Consider the following 21,881-nt stretch of genomic DNA (forward strand, 5'->3'; position numbering starts at 1 on the left):
GCGATTCTATTTATTGCCGCAATATTTTCTCTGGTGTTTATTTTGTGAATTCAGCCCAGAGATTTGGCCCAAATGCTCTGGGCTGAATCTGTGTTTAGGGGCGAGGCGGATTTTGTCCCGCTATTGCAAGGACGATTATAAAAATATCCTGTTGTTTTAACATCAACATCAGACCTACGTCTTTATCCACAAACCAATGTATAAAAAATATTCTTGCCCATAATTTGATAGTTAAAGGACACAGATCCGCCCCCCTCCTCCTCACCATGGAGCCGGTGTGTGAACAACATGGAGGCTCTGAGAGTCATTATTAGACTGAGGGCAGCCAGACTAGTTTATTTTGCTAACTTATATTTAGCTAAATATTATTGCTGAGGGGCACAAACAGGCCTTCTGACATACAGATAAAAAATTTAAAAAATTGTTTTTTTGTTTTAATTCAAAAAGGGCACTAGGGGCATCACGGATAAAAAGGGCAGGGGCTTAAGCCCCCTTCCCCCCCCCTCTGCACGTGCCTGGCGCGGAGAGCGGGGGATTTCATCAGGAGCTGTTTTTCTTCAGACTTCTGTTTCACAGCTCATCTCCACAACGTTTGGGTTTAGATGCTAAGTCAATGCCCCTTATGGTGAAGATATGTTTCTTTTTTCCTGAATGTGAACGAATCAGGGATGCGGATACAAGCAGCCGAAATGGGTTTTCTCCGTAGGGTGTCTGGGCTCTCCCTTAGAGAGAGAAGCTCAGTCATCCGGGAGGGACTCAGAGTAGAGCTGCTGCTCCTTCACATCGAGAGGAGCCAGTTGAGGAGCATCTGGTCAGGATGCCTCCTGGACGCCTCCCTGGTGAGGAGTTCATGTCCCACCAGGAGGAGGGGAAACCCAGGACACTCTGGAGGGACGATGTCTCTCTGCTGGCCTGGGAACGCCTTGGGATTCCTGGGAACGCCTTGAGATTCCTGGAGGAGCTGGAAGAAGAAGTGACTGGAGAGGGAAGACTGGACCTCCCTTCTGAAGCTGCTGACCCCACGACCTGACCAGGATAAGAGGAAGAAGATGGATGGATGGTTCCACCTCAGGGCCACTGTAGCAGGAACATGAACTGGTCGCTAGACAGGTTAGCTTCTCATCATCATTCATCCATCATCCATTTTCTTCCACCCTTGTCCCTAGTGGGGTGAAGGTGCCTCTCCAGCGAACGTTTTGGGCGAGAGGCGAAACGTTCACGACCTGTCCAGGTCGCAGGGCAACACAGAGACAGACAGGACAAACAACCAGACACACATTCACTCCAAGGGAGAGTTTAGAGAAACCAGTTAACCTGACAGTCATGGTTTTGGACTGTGGGAGGAAGCAGGAGAACCGGAGAGAACCCACCATGCACTGGGAGAACATGCAGAAAGACCCCAGGCTGGGAATCGAACCCAGGACCTTCTTGCTGCTAGGCAAGTGCCACTGTGCAGCCCTTATCATTCATCCACATCTCTATCAGTCCATCCTAATAACAACAGACAGGAAGTTTCTGAGGTTTTTATATTCAGCAGAAATCAATAATCAATAATCGGTTCCTGAAAGGTCTCAGGTTGTTCTCCTGGATCTTCCAGATGTTTCTGTAAATTCTCTGAAATGTTCTGGACAGGAAACCTTCATCATCATCTTCATCAGCTGAAGTAGCTGGAGTCGTTTGTGTCCATCAGCAGGTTCATAGTGTTTACATCTTCATCATCATCATCATCATCATCATCATGTTGACACTTACAAACTGGTTAATTAACTCTTATAGAAAAAACAGCCATGCTAACATGCTAATGTACAGCAGCTGTGACTCATGCAGACCTCCCTCCCAGTCCTCCCAGTCCCTGTCTCTAACTCAGGGGTGGTCAGTCCTGGTCCTGGAGGGTCAGTGTCCTGCAGCTCTTAGAGTCTCTCTGGTCCAACAACCTGAATCCAATAACTGAATCTCCTCCTCAGTGCAGTCAGGTTCTCTGGAGAACCAACCAGTCGGGTTCTACAGAATCCTACTGATGACATTATTTGACTCAGGTGTGTTGAAGTAGAGACACATCTAAAGGTTACAACAGACCGGCCCTCCAGGAGGACTGCCCACCCCTGGGTTAACTGGTCCCCCCTCCCCACCCTGCTGCTGCATTAAAAACTTTTTGGCTTCTCCTGAACCTGGAACAGATTTTGAAGCTAAATATTCAGACGTAACAAAGAATAAAAGTTTCTAAAACTACTTCTGTTTAAATAAAGTTCCCACACTCAGGCTGCAGCTCCAAAGGCCTTCTGGGTAATGTAGTGTGGTGAGCATTCATGTGTCTCATGTTTGGCTCTGAGCCAGGAACAGAAATGTTTCTGCTTCCTGTGAAAGTCAGCAGGTTGGTCCGCTCTGAGATCTGCTGAATCAGCGTTCCTATCAGGCCAAATCGATAATTACTTATTGATCAGTCTCTCGTTTTAATATCTGAAATCCTGCCAAGCAGCGTTTCCTGTTTTATCCACAGTTTCACTTCTTTTCCCCCTGACCCTCCCAGTAGCTCCCAGTAACCTGTACTGGTCTCCAGCCTCCAGCATGGCCGATCGCCTGAAGCATTGTTTGAAGCAGATTTTGAACTTTGGACTGAGACACAAACTCCGCCCACTGGCCTTATGGCCTCCAATCAGAGCTGACCAAAGCCTCTGTAAGCCCCTCCCTCTTGTAAGCCCCTCCCCCTCCAGCAGACATGATCAGTAAACAGTTGTCATGGTTACACTTCCTGTATCGAACAGAAAATTTAGGAAATGTTGAAGAAAAATGTCCGACAGCGAGTGGATCTCCGGTAGCGATGGTGACATCACGGCGACATCCACTGGGAGGTTAGCTCTCGCTCTCCTCGGGAATGTCCTGGAGGTCTGGGGGGTCACAGAGCGGTGGTTACCATGGTGACAGTGAGACGCACGGCGATTACGGAGGTACTGACCTCTGGGACTGTCAGAGCGCGGCGAGATCTTCATCACTTCTTCCTCCTCCTCCTCAGGCCCCTCCTCCAGGCCATCTAATTGGTCGACGGGATCCTCGACGGCCAACGGGGCGACGGCAGGCGGCTCGGCCTCCGGCTTCCTGTCGACCTGCTGGGAGACACAGAGGACCTCAGCGCTGTTCACCGTCGCCGCATCACCTGGCTCTCCAGACACACCTGCTGGTCCTTGGAGGCGTCGCCCTTCCCTTTGTTCTTCTTCTTCTTCTTTCCGGACCCCGCCCCCTTCTTACTGCCCTCCTCCGCCTTCAGACGCAGCCGCGACAGCTCCTCCTGCAGCAGCTCCACCTGCCGCCGCAGCAGCACCGCCTCTCCGCTGGCGTCCAGCGCAGCATCGCGCGACATCGACCGCACAAGGCGGGGGGCGGAACCAGGGCCGGCCGGGGGGGCGGCGCCCACCGATAACTCCAGGATCGAGTCCTGCCGGATCACCGCCGCCTGGGGCGGAGCCAAACACAGCCGTTACATCACTTCCTGCTTCAACAGGAAACGCTTTGAGACCGGAGGAACGGACCTGCAGGGCGTGAAGCTGCGTGCTGAGCCCGACCAGCCGCTGGCGCACTTCCTGTTGACACAAAGTGGGTCAGAACTGGGTCAGAGCCAGAACCGGGTTCTGACGCTGCAGCTCAGCCTAACCTCTGAGCTGACTGAAAGCTGATTGGTCGAAGCAGAAACAGGAAGTAGTGGTTACCTCATTCAGGGTCCGTTCCTGCAGCTGGTTTCCGTTCCGGTCCTGAAAAACAAAACCGGGTCAGAAATGGTAAATGGACTGAACTTGTATAGAACTTTTCCGGTCATTTTGACTCAAAGCGCTGTACACTAGAGTCACACTCACACACATTCACACACCGATACCCGGATCGGTAGGCAGTTTGGGGTTAAGTGCCTTGCCCAGAGGCACATCGACATGCGGCAGGAGGAAGCTGGAATCGAACCTACAACCTTCCTTTCGCAAGACGACTAACTCTACCATACAGCCAGCCGCCCACAAAACTGGGTCAGAACCAGAACCCTCCTGGTAACATACATTCTGATGAACCGGGTCGAGCCCGGCTCTTATCAGCCGCCTTCAGACGACTCGCTGAAACAGAACCTTCTCGGATCGCCGGCCAGCCGAGGAAAAACGGACCCGCCCAGAACTGCAGAGCGATACCACTGCTGTGCAGCTGCTCTTGTTGCCATGGCAACACCACCAATAGCCCAACTGGGACCAGTCAGAACCTTCATCATTTCTCTGCGAACCTAAACCAAACCTACACCTGAACTGGACCTGAACCGCCTCAGACTCAGTAGAAGCAGCGGAGTTCTGCTGGAAGGAGCTTTACCTTGGAAGAGCTGTTGAGTTTAAAAGAACCGTTGACAGAACCCGAATCCCCATCTGAGAGAGAAACAGGTGAGGGAGGGACAGGTGAGAGGAAGTCGGAACCATGCCAGGAAAAGAGCAGAACAGGTGTGACTCACTGCTGATGTCCTGGTTGCCGTTGGTTACGGAGGATTTCTGATTGCTGGTGTCGGACAGCAGCGCTGCCAGTTTGTCGACTGAAACAAGAAACAGAGAAGAAAAGTCAGATTCAACCAGGACGACCAACCAGAACCAATCTGGTCCAACTAGGACCAAGCAGAACTAAGCAGAACCTCCACACCTTCACCAATGGCGGCCAGGAGGAGAGGTTCAGCTTTGGGAGCGTGCGGCGTGTCGGCTCTGAACAGGTTCCGGTTACAGGAGGAGGTCTTCGCCTCCACACGCCGCTCCTCTCCGTCTTCTCGCGCCGTGGCCTGGACCAGGTCGGAGAACAAGGTGGCCCGCTCCTGCAGGAGCTCCAGAACCTCTTTGTCCTTCTGCTGGATCTCAGCTGTGGAGACAGGCGAGGAAGAGGAGGAACAGAGGGATATTAGGACCCAACTTCACTCAGGGTCAGAGGTCACCGGGAGCAGCATCGGTACCTCTGAGGCGGCGCTGTAAAGCTTTGTCTTCAGTTTCAATGAGAGGAAACTCGTCTCTGGAAGGACAGCTGCAAAGAAAACGGGACGAGTTTTACCAACCAGTTCAGAACAAGAAGGAACTGCGAGCTACGTCACTGTGGGTCACTGGAGTTGGGCGTAGCACTGACCTCTGAGCGGCCTTCTGGATGCAGCTCATCCACGTCTTCCGGTCATCTTTGGACGAAGCGTACAGCTCATACATCTCTGGGGGGGCGGAGTCACTGATCAGGTACATCCCCTTTTCCTGATTGGCTACTTCTCTGACGATCAGCTTGGTCAGGGAAACCACAGGGGACTTGTCCTGAGACACAGGAGGACAGACAGGTGAAGAGACAGAGGACAGACAGGGTCCCTCAGAGACAAGTCCAAGTTCACAGGTTTTTAAAAGGGATAAAGGTGAGATCAGGTGTGACTCACCAGTGACGCAAAAGTGAACTTCTGGTCCTTTTCCTGGAGGAAAACTAAGATGTCTGACATCAACAAGACCTGCACATCTGGAGAGAGCAGTGAGTGTAATGAGCAGGTGTCCTCCAGGTGTCCCCCAGGTTTCCCCGCCTACCTTTCATCCTGGAGCCCTGCACTTTCCAGGTGAGCGTTCCCTCATGGATCAGCTTCCTCCTCAGCAGCTCCCCCCCTCTGAATGCGCCGCCTCCCTTCACCTCAGCCTGGGCCCGCGGGTCCAACCGGGCCTGGACCTCCTGCAGCCGCCGGTTTCGGTCCAGCTCCAGAACCTCCTGATCCACCGAGCCGATCAGCTCCTTCAGGAGGACCAGGGCCTCCTGTAGGTCTCGCCGCTCGTCTGGACAGCCTGCAGGGGGCAGAGCGGATCAGTGCTGCAGCCTGGTGGGAGGAGCACCTGGTGTGGGGCCGGAGCCTCACCTTTGGTGTTGTCCAGGATCCTCTGGATCAGAACCGGGTATTTGGTGATCCGCTGGGTGACCAGCAGGATGCACTCCTGGACGCCATGGCGACGCAGCAGAGGACCACGACAAACCCGCTGATTAACACAGAAAGCAACTGGTTTAATCTGGATACGTCCAGCAGCACCCGCTTCAATCCAGTTCTAGTTCAATCAGTGTGAACCGGAGTGAATCTGGATCAGTCGGTGTGAACCGGAGTGAATCCGGTCCTGCTCCTCACCCTGATGAACTGCTGCAGCCTGCGGTCTCGGTTCAGCACTTCTTTGTAGAGTTTCACGGCTTTAGGGTGGCGGCTGCAGAACTCGGAGTAAAGCTTCTTCATGTCTTCGGCACACTGACCTGAGAACTGCACACACACACACACACACACACACACTTATTAGAAACATGTTCTGTCCCATCAGGACTCTGAAGCTCATGTCCCCGTCTGCCTCGCCAGATTTGGGGTGTTCAGGGCCGCTGCTAGCTGCTGTGCGGGGCCCGGCCCCCCAATGGGACCCACTGATAAATTCTGTGGTGGAGGAACATTAAGGATCCAGAAGTAAACAGATTTAAAGTGTGATTAAAACAATCAAACAAATAGAATATAATGATTTAAACTGGGAGAACTAGGATTCGTATGAAGATGTTTTGCTGTTTTAACATGCTGTGCTTGTTTGGTGCAAAATCATAAAGAACATCTAAAATGTCCAGGTATTCATTACTTTACTTATTTAAGTAAAGTATATTAAAGTTATTTAACAGATTTAATCTGTGTCTCCAGTGAGATCTCTCTCTTCAGATTCTAACTGGTCAATGCGGCCCCTGCTCAGTACCAACATTAATAAAAGAAACTGGAACTTTTTATAGAAAAAGAAATGCCATCTCATCAAGAAACATATTCTAATGAATAAAGTTGAAAAAGGTGGAAATGAAGCCTCTGACTTCACATTTTTAAACTATTCATTCAAAATTAAATATTTAAAAAATCTTCTAAAAAACCCCCAAACTCTGTACCAGGGGTCCCCAAAGTGGGTCCCTGAGGGCCTCCTGCATGTTTTAGCCTCTCCCTGGTTTAACGCATCTGGATCACATGATGGATCTTTAGAGACCGAAGAGGAACTTTGACCTGCTGAAAGGTTGTTGGTGCCAGAGAGAGAATAAAACCTGCAGGATGCAATCGGCCCTCAGGGACCCACTTTGGGGCCCCTGCATTATATGCAATGCTATTTCCATTTACAACTTTGACAAAATTAGAGGATTACCTTTTCTTCTTAGATGCAATTATAGTTTCCCAAAATACCCCTGAAATGATTCAGGTTTCAGAAACAAATGACCCTCATCAATATTATATCTGAATAATGAAGACATTAAATACAAAAATAAGACAATCTTTTGTAGAAAATGGTTGGATAGGGGAATATTATTGCAAATCAATAATTACTTAATCCAAATGTTCATTTATTATTCTGACTTCATGTTACTTTTCTAATTTCCTGTCAGCCCTAAGAAATACGGCGTTGTGTTTAATGACTTTAATGACCTCAGTGGGTCATTAAAGCTTTTATCATCTTTACCTCCAGATCAAATTCACTCAAGGCCAAATTTTGATCCAAACTCCATTTATATTGATTATGATTATGCCTTTATAAGTTAGAAAACATCCAACAAAATGTTAAGAAATATTCTATTACAAAAGTTGTTTTTTCACCAGCTTGTGTATTTTATTGGTCCAACATTTTTGAAAATATAAATTAGAAGTGGACCTGGTTACTCCTAAAAAAGTACTTAAACAATAAACTAAGAGAAACGTCTTATAAAATTATTCATTATGTTTATCCTGTTAAAGCCTTTTTGATGAAAAGATATAAATGGGATTTGGACCCTATGTGTACTTTTTGTAAAATTAATGAGGAAAAGCTTGTTCATCTTTTTGGATTGTAATTATACCAAAATATTTTGGAGAGATATGTCCATAAATCTCAATATTACTTTAACAGATAAGGATATTTTGTTTGGCACAGAGAAATGTGAACTTGTCAAAACAGAATTTTTATATCTTAACTTTTTTATTATTTATGGTAAATATCATATTCACATCTCCAAACATTTACAACAAAAACCTAATTTCCAGATTTTATTATCTTCTATTAATATCTATATAGAATCTTTAAAAATCAGCTCATAAATAAATCATAACTGCCCTTAAAGAACTGCAGCCCTGGATTTGATGTTGACAGTAAAATAATTGTTCTATGTTCTGTAAAACTCTTTGATGTTGTATCTGTTTGTAATTATTAATGTTCTATGTTGTTCATATACGTTCTTTGTTTGCAACAGGAGGAACTGAATGCAATTGGCTTTTTCAAATGGTAACATTTATGTTTGAGTTGTACATTGTCCCTTTTAAAAGTCAGGTTAAAAAAATAAATGCATTAAAACTTAAAGTTTCTACAGTCAAATTAGCAAAGCTTGCTGACATTTTCCAACACAGCCATGAGAAGAGGCAGCTGGTAAAGGGAGTTACACCATTTAATTATCAAGGAAGTATATTTGAATTGAATTATTTTTAGAGCCATAGGTGGAATCTACCAACAGGATCTACGGGACAGCAAGCACTGAAGTGGACTAGTTTCTGTGAACTAGTTAATGGTTGTGGATGAACAAAAAATGTAAATGTTCAGTCTGATTCATAATAGTACGTAGTTTATCCTGAGCTACTGTCACCTCACTAAACACCGTCTGTCTTTTCCTTCTCTTTGGATCATCAGCTATGAAATAATATCCACATATTAATCCTGGGCATTCAGTGGTATCACAGTACTAAATGATGTTCTGCTTAATGCCAGTTGTAGTTAAATTATCAATAAGTTTTAATGTTTATCTCAATATTTCAAGGTTCTTCGAAGAGTTGTTGTTGATGCTGATGGCTGTGAGCAGGAAGGATCTCCTGTAGCAGTCTGTGTTACAGCCTCTGACTGAAGACAATGTTTTTCTGGGATTTTTATACTTCTTAATGAAAATCACTGCTGTTTCATACTATTAATAACTATTTGAATGTTTGCTTTAATAGACTTGATTAAAGTAATGACTGATTTTTCTGACATGTAATTTCAGGTGACAACTTGAAAGTTCGTCCAACCGGTCTACATGTGTTCTGTGGACTTGGAGAAGGCGTTGGACCGTGTCCCTCTGGGAGCCCCGTGGGGAACTGGGCCCTTTGATACGGGCTGTCGGGTCCCTTTGTCAGAGTCTGGGCCGCATTGCCGGCTGTAAGTCGGCCTCGTTTCCGGTGAGAGTTGGACTCTGCCCTTCGTCACTGATTCTGTTCATTACTGGGTAGTCACTGATACAGCTGGGATTGTAAGATTCACGTCTCCTTTATTACCATCGCAGTGATGGAGGAAATATAACGTATTACTTTGTATTTGAGGCTGAACAATGACCTTCGCATCGCATCCCTATGTGCTGTCTTTAAAATATGTAAACCAACTGCAGCTGTTTAATAAACCAGTAACCACTGAAGAAATGGATCACACTGGTCACAGATTATTCTGGCCAGAATCATCGAGCTATCGCCCCCTGCAGTCACACATTTTTCTGTAACACCACCATCTTGCTGGGCCTCCAGTCCACAGCTAAATGATGCTGTTTGCTGTTTCCAGTGAGTGCCGTTCCCTGCTGTGCTGCTAATGCTAACCCTGGAGAAGGTAGGAAAGTATGAGAACAGCCGGGCTGAGGATCTGCTGATGGACCTGAATCTGGTCGAGGCGGACCAGGACAGAACCGGACCGAACTGGTGGAAAAACGCCTTTATTTCAGTCAGAACCTTCTGATGTGGACGTCCTCCATCAGTCCACCGAGGGAGGAAGTGGGCCGGCTGAATTCAGTACCGCTGGAGCCCTGCAGGGGGAGCTGTCTCCCTCAGACTGAAACCAGACCGTCATTCTGTCTTCATGTTGTGACGTCTCAGGTGAGCAGCTAGTTTTTGTATAGGTTTTGTGTGCAACCCTAACCCTAACCCTGCCAGGTTCTGTTCGGACCCCAACTCCCTCTGACCCACTTTGTCCCCACAGGTGAACTCACCTGTCGCAGCAGCAGGTCGCCCAGGCGGCGGACGGTAAAGTTGTTGGCGCTGCCCTCCTGCAGCCCGTCCTTCCTGCGGCTCAGCAGCTGGGACAGGAAGTTGGTGTGCAGCTCCAGCAGCTGGTCCAGGCAGGGGAAGATGGTGTGGACCACACCCGCCTCCAGCAGTACCTCCTCCTGCATCCCTCGCCGGTAAACGCCCTCCATGATCCGCAGCGTCCGGACGTGGTGGAACTCCGTCTGGATCAGCTCTGAGACATGGGATGGGTGGAGGCAGAGAGGTGGAGGCAACACGTAAAGTTTATTCCGTTTATTTGGTTCTGGTCCTGCTCAGTCTGGTGATTGTGTCTCGGCGTGCGTCGTACCGTAGATGACGTCCTGCTGCTTGATGACGTCTTTGTGCTGCGTCTGCAGGAACTTGGAGTCCACCGCCATGCTCCAGCTGTCGGCCTGGACGCAGCCGCCCTCCGCCTGCAGCTCCTCCAGCAGGGGGCTCCACCACCACTCGCCTGTTACAACACAGCCTGTCGTTATCAAACTCAGCGCCCCCCGCCGCCGCTAGCAGCCTGTCAATAAGCTCAACCCACCGTCGTCGGTCAGGGACTCCATGGACAAAGTTCTGTTGCGGAAGTTTAGCGACTCGGTGGACTGGGACAGAATCCTGCGGAGACCGACGGACTCCTCTGTCCCCCTGGGACACAGAGACACACAGTCCATCTGAAGCTGTAGCTCAGGACTCTGAGCACATCTCCGGACGCAGCAGTGGCACAAATGATCACGGCTGCAGGTCCAATCAATCACCTGCTAGCTTTTAACCACAATGTCAGAAACAGAACAAGAAGTGGATGTGCTACGCGTTAGCATGTGGATGTGCTACGCGTTAGCATGTGGATGTGCTACCAGTTAGCATGTGGATGTGCTACGCATTAGCATGTGGATGTGCTACGCATTAGCATGTGGATGTGCTACACGTTAGCATGTGGATGTGCTACCAGTTAGCATGTGGATGTGCTACCAGTTAGCATGTGGATGTGCTACCCGTTAGCATGTGGATGTGCTACCAGTTAGCATGTGGATGTGCTACGCGTTAGCATGTGGATGTGCTACCCGTTAGCATGTGGAGGTGCTACCTGTTAGCAGTTGAGCGTGCTTTCCAGCAGCCAATCAGATCTTGTTTTTTACTCACCCTGCGATGTTATTGGTGGAGACGCTCTTGGCGAGCGTGAGGCCGGACCGAACCCGCCTGGATCCCAGCAGAGACTGTCGCAGAGTGTCTGAGGGGTAGATAGCTGAGCTCGGACGCTCCTTCATCATCGGAGCTGAGGATGAGCACAGAGGAAGAGAATGTAGGGTGGGGAGAGGCAGACAGACAGGTGGAGGCAGACAGACAGGTAGACTCACTTTTGGTCCGCAGAGCGACGTTCTGTAGAGCCGAATTGTTTCTAACTAATGTCAGCTTCTGTTGCTGTGGGACAAAGATAGACAGACAGGTGGTCAGACAGACAGGTGGTCAGACAGACAGGTGGTCAGACAGACAGGTGTTACCCTCTGCTTCATCTTGGCGCAGCTCGCCACGCTGTCCCTGCAGCGGTTGTGGATGGTGACGTTGCATCCTGGGAAAGAAAAGACTCTGCTCAATACCTGCTTTCTGATTGGCTTTGCAGGAACCACGGTAGTGATGTCACAGACTGGTCTGGTGAGACATTACTGTCACATACACCTGGTCCATTTCCTTACTTGGAGTTCTGAGACCTGGACCAGACCCTACCTGTCCCACCAGCACCGGCTCTCCACCAGGCCACATGCGAAGAGCCCCACCCACCCAAATGATCCCATCACAGGGACTGGGGGCCTCTCTCTGGAAACCCACTACAGAGTGGAGAACGGAGAACAACAACCTCCGTTTGAACACCTCCAAGTCGAAGGAGCTGATCGTCGACTTTAGGGGTGCAAACCACACATTCACCCCATCATTAGAGACGGGACAGGGCGGAGAATGTGCCAGATTTCAGGTACCTGGGCAGCTACGTCAGTGAAGACCTGACCTGGAACGCCAACTTCACTTCAGTCCTCAAGAGGGCAGAGCAGAGACTGAACTTCCTAATGATTCTCAGGAAGAACAAGCGGAGAGCTGAGCTCTCTGTGGAGTTGGTGTTGAGCCATGGCGTCTTGCTGTGGTTCTCCAGCAGAGAGGAAGCAGCTCCAGAGGGCCAGAAGCTCCGCCCACAGACTGACTGGCTGCCCTCTTCCATCTCTGGAGGAGATGAACGGGATCCGCTGCCTCTGGAGAGCCCGCAGCATCACCACGGACCCCTCACAACGCGAGCACCACCTCTTCCTGCCCCCAGGGAGGCGCTTCAGGATCATAAAGTCAAGAACAAACTCTTGTTGTCTTTATTTATTTATCTATTTATTCTTAACACCCCAGCTGTTCTGGGTTTCTTTGAGAGGCGTTGTTTTTGAAATTCTGGTCCTCTATGCACTATGGACGCACACACCTTTCTATCTTCATAAGGACTTTGCATCGACTCAACTCACACCTAAGTCCTAATCCTGACCTCTGACCCTAGAACAGTAGTTCTCCTTATGGTTCCCAGGCTTTGGGGCCCATACGGAGCAGTGGGTCCTCACAACAGAAAAATGGGCCTTCCAATGTAAGAAAAACCAAAACACACACTTTAGCAGAAGTATAACAGCTGTGTGTATATTTCGGTCCAGTAATGACATCATCAGTGGAAAAACTGAAGATGCCATTACTGGACAACAAAATGGCTGAGTGTGTACTTGCCTATAATGCATGGAGAAAACCAACTTCACCACCTCCACCCACAAGTTGAGCTTCTTGTGGACAGTGAGGACATTTTTCTCAACTGGGGGTTGGAGGGCGGTTAGATTACTGAGTCCAAATCTGAGGGTCAACTGCTCCTGGTGGTCACAGTTACCTGGGCAGCTGAGTTTACCTGGGCAGCTGAGTTTACCTGGGCAGCTGAGTTTACCTGGGCAGCTGAGTTTACCTGGGCAGCTGAGTTTACCTGGGCAGCTGAGTTTACCTGGGCAGCTGAGCGCCTCCTTGGCTGTGATGCTCTTGTTGCAGGAGGAGCAGAGCGTAGTGGCCGATACGCTGAGCGAGGTGAACAGGTGGCCGCTGCTGGAGCGCGCCTCCCGCTCTCTCGTCTCCTTCAGCCGCTCCTTCTCCTTGATCTGGACAGGAAACCATTGGTACCAGTGAAACCAAAAGAACCAGTGAAACCAGTAAAACCATAGAATTGCACAAAAATCCGTGAGGGACGGCAGAGTCCCTGTTCGAAATCCCGTGAAAGAGGAGTACGGAGCCTGGAGCCGGAGGCCCTTTGAAAGGCTGTTTACATGGTTCTAAACTGAGTGACTGGGAATAAAAACAGCAGCAGGTATTTTGTTCCTTATAACACAGGAGGAGTGAAACAGGTAAACCTGTTATGGATGCAAACTCCACTAAAAACCAACCTGATTAGGATTTTATTAGAAACGTGATCAATTACAAAGTTACTGATGGAACCTGACTTAATGTCATGTTTTGATTATTGATTCTGTTGCATTGTGTTTCTGTGTTTGATTTGATGTAAAACACCTGAGCTCCCACTGTTCAGTGTTTTGTTCTGAGGGAAACCGGGTCAGACCGGTACCAGATTGGATCAGAACCGGGTCAGAGCGCTGTGTCACTGTCACTATGGGAACTTCTGCTTTCCTCTGTTCTGTTTCTCTCAACAGGAAGAGGAACAGGAAGTCCATCTGTATTCATCAGAACTGGCCGCAGGATTACATCAGAGACGTGTAAAGGCGCCGAGTCCAGACAGCAGCCCAGGTCCTGGTTCTGGTTGTAACCTTTGTGTTCAAGTGGGCGGTCTTTAATCTGGCGCCGCCCATCTGCATGCATCATTAATTGTCTCTAACCCTAAACTGGATTCCAACTCCCATGATGCATTTCACCAACAGCACCCCAGATGGCTAGAAGAAAACGGTTCTGTTCTGGTGAGCTGTTCAGACTGGTTCTGACCGAGTCAGACTGTGTTAAACTGGGTCCATATGGATCATACAGGGTCTGTCGGAACCGGGTCAGGGCAGAAGTGGCGCTCAGTGACAGTCAGTGATCAGCTGATGGATAAATAAAGAGTTCAGTGATGAAGAGGAAGAAAGGGAGCTCTGTTGGAGAGAGGGCGAGGGAGGGCGAGCGAGTTGGGTAAGAGCAGAGAGAGAGTCAGGAGGAGCCAGGTGGTTCCAGGTCATGTGACCGCTGAAGTCTGAAAGGTGATAAGGTTCTGGAGTCCTCTAGTCCAGGTATTACGATAACAGCCAATCACAGCCCTAGTGCTCCTAGCCAGCAGAGGGAGCCAGCGAGCCGCAGATTAACGCACAGCGAGCAACCAGCAACTCTGGTCATGATGCTGCAGCCCCAACAGCAGAGCTAGCACTGTTAGCATGTTGCTGGAGCACCCAGCAACCATCTTCTTCTCCCACCACAGACCTGATGTTTGACCTTTGACCCTGAAATTTCCAACCAACTCCATTTAAGATGAGGTGGTTGTTCCAATGCCATGGATACCAGACCTCACAGCGCCCCCACAGGCGCGGAGGTGAACATGTTGCTCAGAGGGTTCGGTTGGTTTGACTCAGAAAGAGAAACGCAGCAACAGCAACAAATGTTGCTGTTTTGGTTCCAATTGAACAGCTGAGACTAAAGCAACCTGCAGCTCCAGGTGAGTCGACCTGCAGGTTTCATCAGCAGAGCCACATCAGTTCTGCTGCTTTCATTAAATGGCTGAGATTATTGATCATAAATCCTTCGTATGGCTGTCTTATCACCAAGCTTCGATCAATATTTGAGCAGTGGAGTGAGTGGGCGCGTGGGGCTGCTGCAGCCTGCAGGTAACCATGGCAATGGCCAGGATGCTTCAGCGAGGCGTAGGCGTGCGAACACCCGCTCTGCCTCATCGTCATCGGGATGAAGAACACTAAGCTCCACTTGAGCAACCAATCAGAAGTCAGCTCCTGAGACTGACGGTCCAATCAGAGCTCAGCTCAGATTCTGTTGAAAGACTTTTAGTAAAAACTAAAAACTCCCACTGTCCTTGAAGCAGCATTCCCAGTTAAATCAGTGACCCCCTCCCCACCACCATGACACCTCCACCATGCTTCACAGCTCAGCTGCACTGACCGGACCCAGAAGAAGAGCAACGGTTCTGATCACAAACATGGAAGCTCTGAAGAACCCTCAAAATCAGAACCAGGACCAGTTCTGGAACTGATTGGGTTTTCCTTCAGAACCGGGTTGTTTGGGTTTGTGGGTCAGAGGTCAGACCTTCCCATCTCTTCCTGTATGAGACACTGGCACGCACGCGCCCCAACGCACGCGGCGCGCGCATCCTCCCCTCCCCCCTCCCCGCTTCCTCCTGCAGGACAAAGCGGCCACGCTGCCTTCTTTAAAAAAGTCCGAACTCACCGAACAGCTTCGGTACCGGCCCACGCTTCTCGTACACGCTGTGACCCACGCAAACACGCACCCTGTTCACGCGCAGTAGCAGAAACGCGCGTGCTCGTTTGAGTTAGCGGAAAGAGCAAAAAAAAAATCTGTTTCCCGTTTCTGATCTCCGAACTTTCCTCCTCCGTTTCCCTTTAAACTGGACCCAGAACCGGGCCCTGACCCGAACCCTGGCCCGCTCACTGAGCCAGTACGCCGAAGTAACGAAACCAGCGGTTCGGTCCGTGTTTTCCAGATGTGCTCGGTGAGATCGGAGCGGAACCAGGCAGACTCGGACCGGGACCAGGAACCGGTCTGCTCGGTTCCGTTCGACCCATTATATAGTGTGTATAATTAAAAGTGTGGGTGGTCGCGCGCGCGGGGGGGTTCGGCGGGTTCCGGGGTTGCGGCTCACCTTCAGGCTGCTCTCCTTCATCCGGTCCTTCTCCCTCCGGCTCTCCAGCAGCCGGGACATCGAGCCGCAAATCGGTTCCGATCGGTTCCGACGGTCCGAATCAGTCTCTCTCACTCTGAGCCACAAAGTCCGGAGGTTCTGGTCCCGGTTCGGAGCGCTTTGCCGTCTGTGTAGGGGGTGGGGCTTGAGTCTGACAGACAGAGCTTCTCTGTACTTCTGACCAATCAGAGCGCAGCCCGCTGCCGCCGCGCTCGGCTAATCCCGTTGCTGCTCGTAGTTTAGGCCCTGCCCACCCACACATCTAGGAGAGCACTCGTTTCTGGAGCTTGAGCAGCGCAGTCGACGTCTTGGGTGGGGTTAGTCTCTATGACAACGTGTCACCAAGTCACATGACCCACATCAGCCAGCCAGAGCGTCAATAGAAGTCACGTGACTGATGACCAAACGCTCTACGCATCGGATCGATTAGCTCCGCCCGCCGGCAGAGGCATGGACAACAGACAATCGAGTGACGTGGAAGTGAAGGATCCGACCCCGCCCACCCCGCAGCGCAGCTGGCAGCGCCGGTGAGTGACCCGAACCTCCACCGGCTCCGCTCAGACACAAAGAGATGACGGAGCCGCAGCGGAACCACGAGATAAACAATAACTGATCACCGCAGATCTGGATCAATGACGGCCGCTGCCGCCGTCACTATGACAACCCGCCATCACACAAAACGCACAGCAGGCACGTTTAGGCGCCGCCTGCCGGCAGCACCGCGAACTGCGGTTTAACTTTATGATGAACTGTTAATTTTGAATATTTACAAAATTTAACATACATTCATTGAAATTAGTTGTAATAAATATACTAAAATACTTAAGTGATTAACCTAACAACCTAACCCTAACAACCCACTTTCTGAAATTGTTAGATTTCAACACAACCCCCCCACCCCCTTTCAGAAAGATCAGTATTAACAGAGGTATTTTCCATCAGCAGACTGTTTCCATTCAGTTATAGTCGGCTTTCATAACTGGATATGAATACTTTACAAAACTAGAGACAGGTGAAAGTAACTTTGAGCTTCAGATTATTTCCATAATGGTTGTTAATTTCTGTGGCTGCTTTTCCATAGGTCGTCCCAGAATTCATCATCTATCAACAAATTTGACTCATGTCTCTATTATAATATTCCCTTATACAAAAAAACGAGGAAGAGTCTGATCTGCTGCTTCATCTCTGCAGGTGAGACTCCAATCAGACGCTAAAAAGCTATGACATCATCATCTGGGCTGTCCCAGATGGCTTAAAGGCAAAACCTTAACATATGAAACCAGGTGGTGTAAAACTAGGTGATGTAAAACTGGGTCATGTAGGACCTGGTGGTGCAGAATCGGGTGGTGTAGAAGGTGGTGTAGAACCGGGTGGTGTAAAATCTGGTGGTGTAGAACCTGGTGGTGTATAACTGGGTGGTGTAGAACCTGGTGGGGTAGAACCTGGTGGAGTCTCTATCAGTCACTGCTGCAGCCTGCAGGAATCAAAGCCAAAATAAAAATAAATTATTAAATAAAGTTAATCTGGTTCATTGTCAGTGAGAATTAAAAATTTTCATCTCATATTTCTCAGCAGAGCTCCTCCGGTTCCGGTCCACTGATTCCGGGTCCTGCTTCTACTTTCGGTTCCGAAGTTGACTTATCCTTTGTCCGAGTTTGAAGTTTTGTGATGCTTTCCCTTTAAGAGGACCTCCCCTTTAATTCACCTGCCCTGACCTCACCTGGGCTGAACTTCCGTAAAGTATCGGAACAACAGAAGAAGAAGAGGCCGAGCCCAGACCCAGAGCCCTCGAGCCAGAACCGGACCAGAACCGGACCAGAACCAAGGTCAGAACCTTCAGTTTTTTTCTCCTCAGCGGGTTCGGTATTCGTCCGTGACGTAGGTGGTTCCAGGTGGACCTGAACCACAGTGACGTCAAACTGCAAACACGCTTCCTGTTTATGTGGACTCGGGTGGTTCCGGAGGTCCAAAAGGTTCTGTTTGTTTTTGATGAAATATTCAGAGAAATTAAAACAATTGGATCCCGCTGATCCGGATCCAATGAAACCCGCTGCTGGCAGATGTGATCAGTTATTCTGGTACTGACTGGTTCTGGAGGTTCTAACCAGTTAATTCCCTCCATTCAGCAGCAGGTTGGAGGTTCCTCAGATCAGAGCCTGAGCTGCAAATCAAGACCGTGGAAGTTCTGCTGGGTTTTATCTAAAATAAACACTTTTATCCAACTGGAGGATCATCAGTGACGTCAGTCACAAAGTTTGACAAGCATCAAAGTAGCGATTACTCGTTACTTTTTTCAGTAACGAGTAATCGCGTTGCTATTTAAAATCCAGTAATCAGATTACAGTTACTTATGAAAATCACTTTGCGTTACTATTTTGTTTTGTAATTTTATTTTATTTCCTCAACGTTTCCAGTGACCGCCGTTTCTCTGCGACAGCAGCAACAGCAACATGAGCAATGGAGCGAGATGCTCATTTTGTTGCTGGAAAAACAGGAACTATTAAAGTTTTATTAAAGTCCGGTTTTTATGAGCGGCTTTGGGCTTGTTTTTTCTAAATGTAATGTCGCCAATTGCGCTTTTTTGGGCTCGTTTTTGTACGTGAAGTTACTTATTGGAGATTTGAAATAAGCCCCAGGATTGAACTGACAACCATTTAGTTTTAGTCAGGCCTTCCAGGTCCATCACTTTCCGGATGATCCGTCCCTCTGTGTTTTTAATGTCAAGTTAATATATTACCTCTGAATGACGTCGAGCTTTGCGTTGCGCTCCAGAAAACTGCAAACATCGAGACAAATATGAACAGCGCAATAAACGTGAAAACAGCCACGAATGAACGTGTCCGTAGTTGGCAATAATTATAATGGCAACTTAACGCCATTATAATTATTAATATTACTGTAAGTGTCACAAATCTGTGCAGCCATCTGAGCTGTGGAGCTGCAGGAGGAGCTCTGTGCGCTGAGCTTTGACACCAAACGCAGGACCGTAACACAGAACCTGGAGGGGGTGGGGGGGAGGGGCTTTAAAATCCTTCTTAGAGTTTTCCAGACAACAGTGGACCACACAAACTACTCACGTTTTTTTTGTTTGTTTGTTTTTTTTGTACTGTTTTTTTGTACAATCAGTTCAACCTTATCAGTAGAGACACATTGTTGATGTTACTATTATAAAATAGCTTACAATTAAATATTAGCAAAGCTCAATGTGATTTTCACAGGAGGCGGAGTGTTGTTGTTAGCAGCTGCTGAAAGTAACTAAAAAGTTACTTTTAATGTAACTTAGTTACTTTCCAAATCAAGTAGTCAGTAATATAACTAAGTTACTTTTTCAAGGAGTAATCAGTAGTCTGATTAAAGTTACTTTTTCAAAGTAACGATGCCATCACTGGGTAGCAACTCTCCAAAAAGAGTTAAATTAACACTTTCTGGTGTGAACCCATATAAACACTTTAAAAGGGTTGAAATCAAATCTGACAGAGTTAATTTGGGCCTCCTGGGTTTTCTGTGTAGGATTTAAGTTACTTTAGTGTCAAAATTATTTAATAAATATCCATCAGAGTTGAGCAGCACAGAGATCTCTAGATTTTAATCTTCAGGTTCTTCATCAGATTGGAGCAAACGCTCATCTTTCCACAGTTTCTCTACAAATGTGGACGCTGGCGCTAGCGTTAGCTTCTATTGTCGACGCTGGCGCTAGCGTTAGCTTCTACTTTGGATGCTGACGTCGGCGTTAGCTACCTTTTGTCTATGCCATTTTAGACTAGCATACATAGACTAACTTCTTTTAGCACAACAGTAGCCTTTTCTAGCAGCAGATCAGTTTGAGGCATGAGTTAACCATGAACAGCCGTTTCATCGCTGCTGCTAGCTGATGTGCGTCAGATTTACTGCTGTACCAGAAACACAATTCAAAGGTTCCTCTCTGGACTTTCGATTTAAAAAATAATAATAAAATGTTAAAAAATTTTTGGACCTGATGTTGACCCGATCAGACCCAGAACCAGGAGAACCAGATGCCTCTGCATCAGATTGTTACTGTGAGACATACAGGCACAGTCTCACCTAAACAATCCGTTTTTCAGGTCATCAGGTGACCTCCATTAGGGTCACATGACCTCTGAGCTCCTGCTGGTGTCTGATGGACCAACTGAGTGTCCCACCAGGGTCCAACTGTCTTGTCTCTGTCCTCAGATATGGACGTGTCCCTGAGCAAAGATCAGCTCCTTAAAGCAACCCTGACAGAGGATGGTGGCGGGACAAACGCAAAGCGAGACGCAGACGAGCCTGCGGCCATGTTGGAGCCCGGGACGCTGCAGTGGCTGGAGGACAGAGAGACGGGGACAGGGGAACGAACAGTCGGGGTCAGCGCAAGGTCAGACGCATCCAGCTGGACTGAGAGCGAGCGCGGCCGCAGGATGGAGAGGGCGGAGCTTATAGGTGAGGGACGGGACCACCTGGAGGAGAACCGGCTTCCAGAGAAAGCTGCTCAGGTGTTCAGCCCAGCCGTCACCGTCCTTCCCTCCCTCGCTGCCTCCAGAGACACAGAGGCATTCTGGGAAATGGAATCAGAGAGGAGCCCCTTCCTGAGCCCTTGCCAAGTGGACTACAACCAACATGGCTACCAGTTTGACTTCCCCGAGGACACGCCCCCTTCTACCTGTGAGTTTACCTGCGACTGCTGCTCCAGGTGGGCGGTGCTTAGCCCTCACCTGTCTGTCTCACCTGCTTGTCCAGGTAAAGGGGGATGTTCAGACAGAGATGCGCTGAAGCTAGGCGTCTCCGTGATGACATCAGCGCTGCTCTTCCCGTTCCTGGTGTGGGGGGGGTACGTCTTCCTGCCGTTCGATGCCCCCCTGCTGGTCGGCGCTCCCCTCAGGCTGGTCTACACTCTGCGCTGCTCTGTGTTCGCCGCCGCACCCGTCGTCCTTGGTGAGACGGAGAGAAGAGACTTGCCTGTCTGTCTCTCCCCTGTCTTACCTGTCGCCCTCTCCGCCCCCCAGGTTGGCTGGTCCTGGGTGTCAGCCGGCTCCGCTCCGGATCCACTCAGCCGGTCGTTGATGATGTCATCAAGGAGGCGGAGCTTCAGGAAGTCTCTGTCCACCGACGCTTCATCTCTGACTCCACCTCCCTCTTCCTGATCTACTTTCTGCAGCTGGTTGTCATGGCGATGTACCTGACCCAGGAGCAGCTGAAGCTCGTCCCGCTGCTAACCATCGTCTTCGCCTTCGGCCGGTGAGTGTCGCCATGGCAACTGGTTCAGGGTGGTGCCTTGGAACCAAAGGTCAAAGGTTAACAGTGATCCTGGGCGGTCTGCCAGAAGGTCAAAGGTCAACATTTCTTTGCTCCACCAGGTTGGCGTATTGGCTGGCAGCGGCATTCGGCAGCAGCCTCCGCGGTTTCGGCTTCGGCCTGTCCTTCCTGCCCAGCCTCGTCATGATGGCGGCCAACTTCTACTTCATCTTCACGGTGGAGTCGGCGGGGTCCGTGTTTGGTGCCGTGCCGCCACAGGACGAGGCGCTGACTCCGCCCACAGGCAGACAGAGGTTCTGGGGATGATACCTGAGCTTTTCTCTCATTATGATTATGGACTGGAGACACTGGAAGCTCCGCCCACCTCTTTTAATTTTTCAGTTGTTTCATTTTTTAGAAAGGACACAACTTTCTATTTTGTAAATATGGACTTGCATTGAATCAATTTTTATCAGCCAACTGTGCTCATAGTTTAGGTTTGTATAAAATTCATCAAAGGTTTCACAATAAAAGCAACAAATTAACTTCCTGTTATATAGCTCAGTTCAGTTTGTTACAGGAAGCTGGCATACTGACCAGCAGGGGGCGACAGCGGAGAGAAAAAAAAACTTTCTAATACCAGAAACCTCCAGCTGGCGCATCCAGTGAAGAAGACGGCTGTAGACAGACAATAAGAGAGTAGTAGAAGAAACCAGCAGGTTCCCA

The 21,881-nt window shown here is 49.1% G+C and overlaps 2 protein-coding genes across 6 annotated transcripts; one reads left to right on the forward strand and one right to left on the reverse strand.

Moving 5' to 3' along the window:
- Positions 1-1,509: 1,509 nt before the first annotated feature.
- Positions 1,510-16,020, reverse strand: arhgef2 (rho/rac guanine nucleotide exchange factor (GEF) 2). Of its 2 annotated transcripts, none has more exons than XM_044116671.1 (22): positions 15,888-16,020; positions 13,029-13,179; positions 11,524-11,591; positions 11,380-11,443; positions 11,165-11,297; positions 10,566-10,669; positions 10,344-10,487; positions 9,979-10,229; positions 6,134-6,259; positions 5,873-5,990; positions 5,553-5,801; positions 5,411-5,487; positions 5,122-5,294; positions 4,955-5,022; positions 4,654-4,863; positions 4,472-4,549; positions 4,336-4,388; positions 3,702-3,743; positions 3,525-3,575; positions 3,170-3,448; positions 2,954-3,101; positions 1,510-2,885 (listed from the first exon to the last, which is right to left on the reverse strand). In XM_044116671.1, the coding sequence occupies exons 1-22, from the start codon at positions 15,945-15,947 to the stop codon at positions 2,851-2,853; spliced, it is 2,682 nt and encodes an 893-aa protein (XP_043972606.1). In that variant the 5' UTR covers positions 15,948-16,020; the 3' UTR covers positions 1,510-2,850. The 2 variants fall into 2 exon arrangements, with proteins under 2 accessions (XP_043972606.1, XP_043972605.1); XM_044116670.1 differs by having other exon boundaries at positions 2,954-3,104.
- Positions 15,443-21,700, forward strand: tmem79b (transmembrane protein 79b). 4 transcript variants are annotated; one of them, XM_044116689.1, is made up of 7 exons: positions 15,443-16,453; positions 17,008-17,117; positions 17,502-17,752; positions 20,118-20,585; positions 20,661-20,855; positions 20,927-21,158; positions 21,278-21,700. In XM_044116689.1, exons 4-7 carry the CDS (start codon positions 20,120-20,122, stop codon positions 21,480-21,482), a joined length of 1,098 nt encoding a protein of 365 aa, XP_043972624.1. In that variant the 5' UTR covers positions 15,443-16,453; positions 17,008-17,117; positions 17,502-17,752; positions 20,118-20,119; the 3' UTR covers positions 21,483-21,700. The 4 variants fall into 4 exon arrangements, with proteins under 4 accessions (XP_043972624.1, XP_043972627.1, XP_043972628.1 ...); XM_044116690.1 differs by having other exon boundaries at positions 16,357-16,453; positions 17,499-17,752; XM_044116692.1 differs by lacking the exon at positions 17,008-17,117 and having other exon boundaries at positions 15,514-16,453; positions 17,499-17,752.
- The last annotated feature ends 181 nt before the right edge of the window (positions 21,701-21,881 follow it).

Source organism: Gambusia affinis, linkage group LG05 (assembly GCF_019740435.1).
Source record: "Gambusia affinis linkage group LG05, SWU_Gaff_1.0, whole genome shotgun sequence".
NCBI classification, from domain to species: Eukaryota; Metazoa; Chordata; class Actinopteri; order Cyprinodontiformes; family Poeciliidae; genus Gambusia; species Gambusia affinis.